Below are 12,795 nucleotides of genomic sequence, written 5' to 3'. Positions count from 1 at the left end.
GCTATTCTAATCTTGCATAGGAACACATATCTCTGCAATGAGTGATTAACACACTGAGCTCATTTCTGAACCATTGTGGCACTCAATTTACCAATATGCATTTCAAATTTGGCTATTGCACCTGATCAACATACTTCCCACAGCAAGGAAAGAATGCTACAGGAGTTGTGCCGCAAGTAACAAAACACACAAACTATATATACCACAGTGAACACAGAAAGCATTACATGATGAATTGATTGAGGCAGAAGGTACTTGCCAAAACAGTCAGGCAGTAGGTTTAGAGCCTCAGCACCATGCCATAAAATATCCTGATGTGTGCTATTTAAGTCTGGTGAACAAAGGAATCTTACTTCTTTAGATCAGGGAGCTTTGTGGGGCCCCCTCCAAGGTGGGGGCCATGGGCAAGTGCCCCTTTTGCCCTCCCATAAAAACGTTTCTGCATGCATCATTTATATGCTGCTGCAGCATGCAGCCAACTTTGCACCAGACCTGCAGATGAACTTAACTGGTCTGCTGTTAAATCTCAGTTACCAGTTTAATGGTATCTCCTACAAAATAATTGTTCATTTTACTATAGCCAATATGATAGCTCAGTGGGTTGAGTGCTTGCTGCTGCAATGTGTGTGTGATCTGCAGGTTCGAATCCCAGCAAGGCCATCTCAGCCTTTCATCCTTCTGAGGTTGATAAATGAGTACCAACACAGGTTGGGTGATGTTGTGTGCATATTTGTTCTATAAAAAAGCTTAAGCGTAAGTGCTATGCAATAACATAATCATTTGGCCTTGGACATCTGCATGCATTCACAGTAATTTTACAATATGGATCTATACACACAGATATTAATGATACATATGGTAATCCATTCTTGTATGAAATGTATATCACATTAGTCAAATCATAACCATATTTTTCATAGTGTACTTAGGAATAATGCTATTTGATGCCAGTTCCTGTTTTGTCAAGGGGTGAAAGGTTGCGTTTCATCGCTTCCCGGTATGTCACTCTCAGGTGGGGTGAAATGACATCACTTCTGGTGTTGTTATCAGAGGTCAAGGGTCGTGAGGTGAGGGGTGGACCACTTTGAGGCGAAGGGTGGGCCTCTTTTTCTTGGGTGTCCGGGCCTATTTCTTGTCCCAGTCCAACCCTGAACATAACATTCGTATTTGTAGAGCACACCTTCACTCCCGAAGGGGCATCTTGGGGCTAATAACAGATGTTTATTGTTACCCAACTTAATGGTACACACTTTATCGACCTCGGAAGGATGAACGGCTGAGTGGGCCTGCCAGGATCCGAACCTGTGACCATGAGGTCAAACACAGACCCCTGTATTGGATGCATTAGTCAACAGAGCCACAGACCCGGCTGAAAGGATATTATTAAAAATCCCTATGGTCCTGTACTAGTATCAAGGTGTACCTTTCCAAGGAAGATTTAATTCAAACACGACACAACAGCTTAGTGGCAACCTTTGGAAGAAGAAACACGCAACCTCTTTATGGATGTATATCCAGTTAGTTTAACGTTAATGCACAGTCCTCAGGAACTGCATCCAAACACCACCAGTTTCCTTTAAAAAGGGACCAGATCGAGGTTTTGGAGAGATTCACATCAGCATGTATGGTTGTAAGCACTATTAGATAAGTAACTAAACCCATCAGCATAATAGATGGGTGTCCATCAAGATTAAACCAGTTTAGGTACTTAAGCACACACACACGAAGAGCTTTTAAGTTTCCCCTTGCCATGTCCGAGGTGGCCAGACAGTTCTGTTTTTTCATTGGGGTTCTGTGGCTTGTAGTTTTCCTAAATTTAAAATGGGGAAAAACAGTGCAAGTACCAGAATTCAAAGGAAAAAATCAGACCTGGATGGCCTCTTCACAAAGGGCTTGAGTGGCAGTCCACGTCTGGTTATTCTGGGGACCAACCAAGTCAGGTCAGGAGACGAAGCCATCTCCGAGGTGGTAGCAAAAATGCAGAATAAATTGCTTCCTTTCTTAAGAGCGATTAAGGACTTCACATAGTAAAAAACGTCTTAAAGCACACCTATTTCCTAAGCAAAGCTTTTTCTTTCATGTGGCCAGCTTCAGCGCCGGGATGCTGCACTGGGTACGACAGGATCATTCCAGAAGAGACAACCTATCAGAACAAATAGGAACCCCGAGAGCTCTGTATGCTATACGCCTGGGGAATCAAGCATACGAGACGACAACATGTGCCAGATAACAGAACTTCACCATAAATAAGGCACTCCGGATCCAAGGGAATAGAGAGAACGTGCTAAGGCACCCTGGGCTTCTGCTCCATTTACTGGCATGTGCTTTGTTGCCTGGCCTTTTTGCTCTACTATTCGGCACTGCCGTGTGATGGTTAGATGAGCTTTACAGATAAAAAATCTAGATGATTCAAATGTTTTATATCACATTTGGATTCCAAATGTGCAAATGTGTTCAATGGGCGATTTCAAGGAAGTCCTTAAATGGAGAGCTTTGGGTTTTAAAGGAGGGATTCCATGTCAAATTCTTGAAGGAAAAAAGTTAAATCTCAAATGACAGAATTGCTATCTTCTATTATCTCTGTACAATATAAGGGAACACGTAAAATTGAATGATTTGAAAAAGCAAAAATAAACTGTCATGCAGATGTTTTTTTAAAAACACATTATAATTTGCCTATGCCCTACCCTGTTCACATTTCCCTTTTCGAAACTGCTTCTTAACCGGCGTTAAATCCTGTGCACCTCCCCCTATCCTTACACTCCCCTAAATTCTAAAATGACTCCCTTCTCCTGGTATCTTGTTATCAGTTCCTTATAACAAGGGGGAATGACTCCATTCCCCAGATCTTCTTTTCATTAGACTTCACAACTACAACACCCAATTCTAAGTGTTGGGAGCGTCCACGACCCTGCCTTCTCTTCTTTTATCTGGCCCACTTGTTTCACTTCACTGCAAAGTACTGCCATGAGGAAGATGACTTGTTTTGCTTTCTTGCTTTGGGTCCCATACCCTAGTTTCTCTTCTTTGATCTGGCTCACTTTCCTGCCAAGTACAGCCACGAGGAAGATTACCTTTATTTTGTTTAGGGTCCCTGACTCTCCACCACTGTCGTGAGGGACTCTCCATCCCAAGTCTCTTTATAGTGCTTGAGGTCCTCGACCCTTGCCTGGTGGTCAATGGGATTCGTTCCACCACTGTGGTGAGGAGGAGAAGATTTGTAGGCTTTCTGTCCCTCCCGTACCACCCAAGCATTATGATTGCAAAGGGGCCTTGGGACAACTGCATGTGCCCTCTTGGTGAGCCATCCTGTGTCCCCTTTGGGTCTCCTGTGCCACCCTTTATCTTGCTGGGGTTTTTCAGCAAATCGCTGGGGCTTCCTGGGATGGCGGGCATTCGGTTAAGCTTCTCCGGCGTCTTGCTTTCCCTGCGGATGTGCAACGGCATTACCGGCTGCAGTCTCTATTCCATCATCCTCTCAGCATTGCTATGCAAAGGCAGACCTTCCAATCATCAGACATGGTGGTCTGGCAGCTCTCTCCCTCCGTATCATCGACATAGGTTTGAATCTCCAGATTTCATTGTGCAGCACAACTGCAGCCTTCCGAGGTTGTCCAAGACCAAATGTTTAGTCCATTGTCTGTTTTTATGAGACTCCCGTGGCCACTCCTCTGCAATAGTCTATAATGTTCCTGCCTCTTCCCTGGGCTGCTCTTTATGGCTCCTGAGGGCCACTTCTTCTCAGTCCTTGCATGGCTGGTGATCTTTATGTTTCTGATGATCTTCTTCCTGCTAGTACTTGAGGCAGCTATACTATTGGTATCGCATTAGCCTTGTTCGTCTCAGTCCTGTTAGGGAAAAGGTTAAATTTAGCTTATCTGTCTAGCATAGTCTTCTTAACAAGAACTTGCAGACTTAGATGACAAGCTAGTACAAGAGTATACTGTGGCACTTTCAGAATAACTCTTTCCAGATATTACAAGCTTTGGGTTCTCAAGGCCGGGAAGGTTAGAGCAATCTGTTACAGGACAATAGTCTTTAAGTCTAGAAGGATTTGAGGTGGTTGTCACCCTGTAGGGTTGTGGGTAAGATAGGGTTTGCCTCGGACTCATGTTCTTATCCTCAGGAGGGGCGTTCCTCTCCAGGCAGTCCTCCCTCATGTAACCAACCCCACAGGGACTATTGGTTAGCGGCCTCACCAACCTAGGCTCATGGAAATGGGCTCCCCTCTGGGGACAAGTGACAAGAGCAAGTGAATCGTCACAGACAAAAGTTCTTGAATTGGTTTAGGTAATTTCTTTTAGATCGTCAACAAGCAGTCTTAATTGGGCAAAATCGCTCAAATTCTCTTCTGACTCCATACATAGTACCACAGGGGTCAATTCTATCTCCAGTTTTATGTAATTTATACATGGAACCATTAGGTGAAATTGAAAAGCAACACAGGGTCGATACACAGCAACATGCCGATGACACGCAGTTGTATATAAAAAAGTCTTCTGTTGGTGATGTGAGGAGATTGGGAAAATGTCTTGGGGAGATAGAAAACAGGATGGCATCACATTTTCTTAAATTAAACTCTTTGAACACTGAATGTTTACTATTTTTACACTCGTCGCCAAACCCTCTTATTGGGTCTTGGATGTCTGAGGCTAAACTTCTAGGAGCATCTTCGATTGAATGTTCCTAAACAGCTAAATCACTAGGATTCACATCAGACGCCAATTTGTCTTTATTACGCACATTAATGCCTTAGCTAAAAGTGCAACCTTTTCTTTTTTCTCCCTTGGAGCAGTAAAACCCTACTTGTCAGTTACTAATTGTAGGCTATTAGTTAAATCATTTGTACTGCCCTGGACCAATTTTGGAAACTCTGCGTTAGTCGGTCTTGCTAAAACTGCACTAGCTCTTCTTTAAGCTTCCTCTAGCAGTCTTTAAGGCTACAGAATATGCAATACTATGTGCAGGTACATTTGAGCATTTTACTCCCATCTGAAGAATACCTCACTGGCTCCCGATTGAACAGAGAATCCAGTTCAATTTACTATGTATCACGCACGAAGCACTTTATAGCAAAACTCTGCTATACCTTACAGAAAAGCTGAACATCTCCAGTGGTATCCAAAGTCCTAGATTCAAACGGTCTGGAACAATGAACCAGGGATTTTCTAGTGCTGCTGTAAAAACCTGGAATTTGCTTCCTCCAGAGATAAGAGGGGTTGAAGACTATTTAAAAATCCGAAAGGCTTTTAAAACGTGGTTTTGGGAGTTTCTTTTAAAGTAAGTAGTTTCCCAATGGATCTTAATTTATATTCTAAATTGTTATCCCTTGATCATAATTGGAACGAACTCTTTTGTTGTGAATCTTTTTAGGTAGACATGTTAAAATGTATGAATTTGTTAGGAAATAGTTTTCAAATGTTTGATGAATTGTATCAGTGTGATTGTTTGTACAGCTCTCAGATGAACAAGTTACTTTCTTACCTGGTAACGTTCTTTTGATGGGATGTTCCAACAACGTATTCCACACCTATGACAGGTAATCACCACAGCTGTGCTGCTTCGGAATATTTTTGGCGTCTGTGTCCTGTGTCGATGACGTCGATACGCCGTCCTCGAGGGCCTCCGTCGAGCCAACGTCTTACAAGTAGGATGCACGACGCCCGTAGCCTCAGTTGTAGTTTTTTTCCCAAAACATGTGGTACCAATCTTCTGCCAGAACGACTACAGAAAGCCTTGCGGAATTGTAAGCTGTAATCGCATAAGAAATTCTGTACAGAGGCAGGCTGGGAGGGTACAATCTGAAATACGTTGTCGGAACATCCCATCGAAAGAAAGTAACTTGTTCTTCGAGGGGATTTGTTCCTCCGATGTATTCCACATCTATGACAGAGTCCCAAAGCAGTACCAACCTATGGAGGTGGGAAAAGAATTTTGAATTTTAGAATGCCCAATCAAATTGCAGAATAGAGGACTGCCTTACCAAAGGCCAAATCTTGCCCATGGATAGAATCCAGGGAGTAGTGTTTGACAAATGTATGGACAGAGGCCCATGTGGCTGCTTCACAAATGTTACGAATGGAAACACCCCTCTGCAGAGCAGTGGAGGCAGCCACACCCCTAGTAGAATGGGCCCTCAAGCCTACCGGAAGGTCTTTATCCGCCAGACGGTAGCATTCCGAGATGGTCAAAATAATCCATCTGGACAAGCGCTGCTTAGTAAAAGCTTGACCCAAACGCCTTACAGCGTATCCTACAAAGAGCTGATCGTCCACTCTGACCCGGGACATGCGCGAGATTTAGAAGCTTAACGCTCTCCTAGGATCCAACCTATGGATGCAGAGGAGGATAGAACGCCAGAAGAATGACCTTCTGGCTTAAATTAAATTCTGACACAACCTTTCGGAAGAAAAGAAGGATGAACCCTAAGGACAACCCTGTCCTTACGGAACACCGTGAAGGGTGGCTTAGCGGATAGTGCCTGAAACTCACTCACTCTGCGAGCGGAAGTAACCGCAACTAAAAATACAGTTTTAAAGGTCAACAGTCTCAAAGGACAAGAATGTAAAGGCTCCAACGGAGCTCCCATTAGGAATTTTAGAACCAGGTTCTAATCCCAACCGGCACCTGGGAAGGCGACGGTGGGAACACATTAGTGAGCCCTTTCAGAAACTGAGAAATCAAAAGGAATCTTAAAATAAGAACACTCTTCAGACGAGCGCTTAAATATAGACAGCGCCGCCAGGTAACCTTTAATGGTACCCACTTGCAGGCCCTTGTGGGCTAACGAAAGCAAAAAAGACAGAACCACAGGAATGGCACATGAAAAGGATCCACATACTTAACCCTGCACCAGTCGCAGAACTTTCTCCAACGGCAACGGTACAGGGACTTTGTTGTGGGCCTTCTGGCCGAAAGCAACACCTCCATCACGTCTTCAGGGAGGTCCCAATCCCTATACCTCAGCCTTTCAGAAGCCAAGCATGAAGGTTGAGGGCCTTGACCTCTGGATGGAGAACCCGACCCCCCCTCCCATGAGAGCAGATCGTCTCGGCAGGGAAGACGGCGTGGAGGGCAGATGGACATGTCGAGAAGGTCCGGGAACCACGTTCTTCTAGCCCATGCCGGAGCAATGAGGATCATTCGGGAACCGAACCTCTGTAACCTCTGCAGCACTTGCGGAATGACGGGGACTGGAGGAAACGCGTACAGTAGTGGGAAGGACCACTCCACTACGAACGCGTCCCCTAAGGCTCCTCTTGGAGGAAATTCCCACGAGCAGAACCTTTCGCACTTCCGGTTGACACTGGTGGCGAAAAGATCCACTTGTGGTGTCCCCCAAAGGACAAGGATCTCCGTGAGAATCTCCTGAGCCAGCTCCCACTCGTGAGAGACCGTGCTCTGCCTGCTCAGAGCGTCCGCTGCCACGTTTTCGTCTCCGGCCAGATGAACTGCCGAGATCGAAATTTCCTGCTGGATGGCCCAGGACCGGAGCTGCATCGCCTCTCTGCACAGAGGGAGAGACCCTGCCCCCCCCCCTTTTTGTTGAGGTAGTGCATGGCCACTGTATTGTCAGTCAGAATCAGGACATTCCTCCCCCGCACAGACGGCAGAAAAGCCTTCAGGGCTAGCCTGATGGCCCTCAGCTCCAACAGATTGATATGGAGTATGGAGTATGGACTCCGGAGACCAACGACCGCTGACTGTCAACTCGTTGGCATGAGCTCCCCATCCCGTGAGGGACGTGTCCGTCACGATCATTACCTCTGGCCAGGGTAGCCAAAATGGAGCCCCCTTCATCAGATTGCCTTCGATGGCCCACCACAGAAGATCCTGGGCGACCGAGGGCGGCACCTGAACGGGGTCCGACATCCTGCCGGAGGACTGCGACCACTGCAGCTTGAGAGCCCATTGCAGAGATCTCATCCGCAAACTGGCCTCTGGCACCAGAAGAATGCAGGATGCCATGAGGCCGAGCAACCTCAAGAACTCGAACGCCGGGAGACTCTGGGCATGTTGAAACTTGTGCACCATCTGCAGAATGTGATGAGCCTTCAACTGGGGAGGCGAACACTGCCCCAGGGATGTGTCGAGCACTGCTCCGATGTACTGGAGCCGCTGGGTAGGTGTCAAGTGGGACTTCTTTAAGTTGAGGGAGAAGCCCAGCTTGTGAAGGGAGTGGCAGGTGACTGACAGATGATCCAGGACTTGCTCGGGAGAGCGCGCCCTGATCAACCAATCGTCCAGGTAGGGGTAGGCGTGAATCCCCCCTTTCCTGAGATACGCTGCCACCACCACCACCATGAGCTTGGTGAAGACCCTCGGGATGGAGGTCAATCCGAACGGCAGGACCCGAAACTGAAAATGCGAGTCGCCAACCGCGAACCTCAGGTACTTCTTGTGCTTGGGATGAATCGGCACATGAAAATAAGCATCCTTGATGTCGAGAGACACCTACCTGTCCTGAAGTTGAAGGGCCTGGAGGACTTGAGAAAGAGTAACCATCTTGAACTTGTCCTTCCTGAGGAGCTTGTTCAAACCACGCAAGTCCATGATGGGTCTCAATGCCCCGTCCTTTTTCGGAATCAAAAAATATGGGGAATACCATCCCTTGTTCCTCTCCACTACAGGCACCAGTTCTATGGCGCCATTCTCCAGCAGGGATTTGATTTCCTGCGCAAGGAGCGGATCCATACTCTTCAAAGAGAGATTCCCTGGTGAATTGTCATGAGGCCTCTGCCGGAAAGGAAGACAGTAGCCGTGGGCTATGATCTCCAGAACCCACACATCTGAAGTAATGGCACGCCATTCTACAAGATGCTGCGCTAGCCTTCCCCCAACCGGCGAACCATGGGACATGGCCTCATGACTGAGCTGAAGCGGCTGCGGCAGTGCCTGAGGGCAAAGAGGCAACTGCCTGAGCGGCTTTGGCACCTCGAGTACCTTGTTCTCGACCTCTGGTACTCCTACGGTGGCCCCTTTGACTTGCAGCTCCCCTCGATCTACCAAAGGAAGAGTAGTATCGAAAGGAACCTCCCCTCCATTGCTGTCCCCTAGGACGAAAAGGCAGAGGTTGGCGAACTGCAGCGCTCAACGACTTCGCTGCAGCTTTGGATGTCTGCAACCTCTCAAGGCTCTCATCTGCTCATGTTGAGAAGCCGGGCTTGTACGTCAGGAGCAAACCCCGACTTCCGCAACCACGCAAATCTGCGCATCACGGTGCTCGCCGCCATGGACCGGCTGACACAGTCTGCCATGTCCAGACCGACTGAATGGATTCACACATGGCATCCTTGCCATCCTGAACGAGGGCAAGAAAACTATCCCATTCCTCCCCTTTCGGGAATATGTTCAGCCACCAAAGACACACAATTCCACAGAGTGTGAGTGAAACGTGCTAAGGCACACACAGAGTTGGCTGCCTGTAAAGCCATACCCCCTGAAGAAAACACTTTCTTCGCCAAGCCATCAAAACGTTTGTCGTCCCTATCCAGAGGTATAGTAGGGTACGACGCCTGCTTTGCAGGGGCCGTGGCCGCCTGCACCACCAAACTCTCCGAAGTGGGGTGCATAGTCAAGTAGCAGGGGTCGCTACTGGCTGGATGGTGTTTTTTCAGCAACAACTTGCTCACTGCCGGGAGACTCTCCGGAGCAGTCCAAGCCGCAGCCACCCTTCTCTGTAAAGCCATATGAAATGGCAGCACCGGGTCAGTGGGTGGACCTTCGTCAAGAATATCCATCAGGTCATCCTGCAGAAAATCCACTGGTGGCGCAGACCACCCCAAGTACTCCGTCACCCTCGACATGAGACGCTGGTATGAAGACTTGGCGTGCGTGCCAAGCTCAGGCCTACCGAACTCAACCTCCGGAGATGTGTCCAGACCACTGGCGTCGTGCAAAGACTGATGCAGGTCTTCCAACTGGCTATGACCAGACAAGAGTTCGTCAGGAACCTCATCAGGAACCAAACCTTCATCAGACCCTTCATCCACCTCAGAGATGTAATCCAGAGGCTGGAATAAATCCCTGGATGAGGGCACAGAAAAGGGTTAAAATACAGGCCTCCCTGACTTCTTCAGGGTCTTCCTCAGAGTTTCCACCGATGAACGGGCTACTTCTGGTGAAGCCTCCACAAAAGGCGTTGACGGAATCGGCGTTGAGCGCGGCGCCGATGGCTTCGACACAGGCCTCAAGGGAGGTGCCCCGAGCGTGTTCTTCGACGGCCTCGGTGCCGATGGGGTCGATGACTTCTTCGGAGGCGGAGCCTCGAGAGAGTCCCCTCGACGGACATGGCGCCAATGGCGTCGATGTCTTCTTAGAAGACCTCACAGGCTCCGATGATCTCGAGGGCGTCGAGGACCGGGACCTGGAGCGGGCATGGCTAGAGCGATCCACGTTGTCTGATCGGGACCTCGACGGCTCCCGATGATCGCGCCGACCGCCCGAGCCCTAAGGCGTGCGAGCAGTGGCCCTAGCGCGTTCCCTGCCGGCTTCTCGCGAAGGCGCGGACGGAACGGAGCCCTGCGATTCGAAAATCGCCATCATATCCTTACGAAATGCGTCCCATTCCGCAGGAGGAGAATGCTTGTTGGGACAAGCAACCCGCCGTCTGGCGGACTCCTCGGACGAGGACGGGGAAGGCGACCGGTGAAGGCACTTCCGCGAGTGCCTCGAGGAGGCAGAGGAATGGTGGGAACCACTCCGGGACCGAGACCCCCTGGACTTATGCCGACGCGGAGAGTCGCCCCTCGAATCGTCAGTCGAAAGCCCAGCGGATTTCGACTTTCGGGGTTTGGAAACCCTACCTACAGATAGCTTCTTCTTCCGCTCCCGCAAGGCCTTCGACATCAAACACTGGCAATCGTGACAGTCATCGGTGGCATGGTCCTCGCCGAGGCACCAGAGGCAGACGTCGTGCGGGTCCGTAAGCGACATCTTGGAACCGCAGTCCCGACACTTCTTGAATCCCGACCGCAGGGTAGAAGATGATGAAGACATGATATCTTCACAAATAATCAAGTTCGAAGAACCGACAGAATAACAGAAGAACCGAGGCGCGCTGAGATCTCCGAAGCGAACACATTCGCGGAAAAAACGGAACTGAGACTACGGGCGTCGTGCGTCCTACTTATAACATCCGGTGACGTCGGCTCGACAAAGGCCCTCGAGGACAACGTATGAAGCTCATCGACGCAGACGCCGAAAATTTTCCGAAGCAGCACAGCTGTGGTGATTACCTGTCATAGATGTGGAATACGTCGGAGGAACAAATCCCCTCAAAACAGTTTGTCCAGTTCACACGTTATGAAAACTACAAATAACTTAAATAAATAAGGTTGGTGCAACAACCTGCTCATATGGTACCACTTGTTTGAACTGGATTGAAGGAAATATATAATGTAGGTCTGCCCTGATGTGGTTGATTTGAAATATTTTAAAAATCTTTTAGGTGATGTTCTTGTTCCATGAACACATTGAGAGAGCATGGGTGCTATATAATTACCTGATCATGGAACACTGCGTTAGCAGGTTCTTTTGTTATTTCGAACTTTTAAATAGAGGTACATTCAAAAAATAGGTGCATATGCATTCTTTTTTCCTCTTCTTCAATGTCTTTTGTTATATCTCCGTTTTCCTTTTGATTTTTATATTCACTACTTAAGGCACATAGAATTGTTGGTCCTGACTATGAATTATTCCATGCCATGTTGTTGGCGTTGTAGCTCAATTGTTAGTCTGTTTTGTAAACGTCAATACAGAGATTTACAAAAAAAGAAAAAAGCACAACATGGACAAGAGTGGCTAAATGCACAGGGCACTGTGCAATGTGCAATGTGAACTCATCTGTCATGAGGGTGATTCATGAGCTGGTGGGCACACGTTGGATTGTGAAGAACAGTTAAAAGAACATCAGTAAAAACGCACATCTTCACCCATCTCTCACTGCAGGCCCAAACAAGGAGACGGTCAGGCCCCGAGTTGAAAGGACTAGTGATGGCTTATTTCCATGAAATGTAGTAGGAGGCTTCTATGACTGCCAGGCAACACATTGCAAACCATGAAGGATGTCTGGAAACCTGAGAAGCTCACTGAATGGCTTAAGGTGGGCCATCTGATCTTGATTGAAGAGCATCATGTCACTAGTCAGTAGCTTTTTAACTAAACTACCAAGGTTCAGAAGGCATTGGACATATAATAGCAAAAATTAAGTCTCACCATAGCTGATCAGCAAAAGAACAAAGGGGACATTTCTGAAGAGGTTTTTCATCGACTTCCAGTAAGAGTATTCTCCGGCAGAGTCATCCTGCAACACTGCTTGAGCCTGGCTTGGAGGAACCTTCGGCTTCTCCTTAAACACTGCAACAAAAAAAAAACAACACAGTGAGATCTAATGCTTTGCACAGTGGGAACTAGGGTAGAACCTGGGCAAAAGAGAAACGCTATGCTACTACTGACTATTATATTGAGTACACAAGAAGGTCAATAAAGCACAGAGCTTGGAACCTCACCGCTTCTGAAACACTGATTCAACAGGCAAATTCCACAAGGTGACTAGTCTCAACTAAGTTTAACATTGTGAAGGGGACCAGGCTTGCAGGGAAGGTATCACACAAAGCAAAATGGGTGGAAACATTGGTGATTTGGGAAGGTCTAGAGACTGCACCCTCCAAAACCACGGTATGCACACAACGCCCTGCAAACCTGATAGCCAATCGCTGGAACAACACGCTTAGAAGCTTACATCAGGATATCAGGATGTGGAATAACCAGCATCGTTCTTCTTGTCCTTTTGGA

At 47.8% G+C, this 12,795-nt stretch overlaps 1 protein-coding gene across 1 annotated transcript in view; it reads right to left on the bottom strand.

Moving 5' to 3' along the window:
- FLVCR1 (FLVCR choline and heme transporter 1) overlaps nucleotides 1-12,795 on the bottom strand; it is a 379,457-nt gene that overhangs the window by 133,366 nt on the left and 233,296 nt on the right. Inside the window, exon 3 of the mRNA XM_069608541.1 lies at nucleotides 12,217-12,357. Within this exon, the coding sequence (XP_069464642.1) occupies nucleotides 12,217-12,357 (141 nt within the window). The remainder of the gene's footprint in view (nucleotides 1-12,216; nucleotides 12,358-12,795) is intronic.

The sequence above is a fragment of the Ambystoma mexicanum genome, chromosome 4q (assembly GCF_040938575.1).
Source record: "Ambystoma mexicanum isolate Mex_15411 chromosome 4q, UKY_AmexF1_1, whole genome shotgun sequence".
In the NCBI taxonomy this organism is placed as follows: Eukaryota; Metazoa; Chordata; class Amphibia; order Caudata; family Ambystomatidae; genus Ambystoma; species Ambystoma mexicanum.
This window is presented reverse-complemented; position numbering and strand designations above follow the sequence as displayed.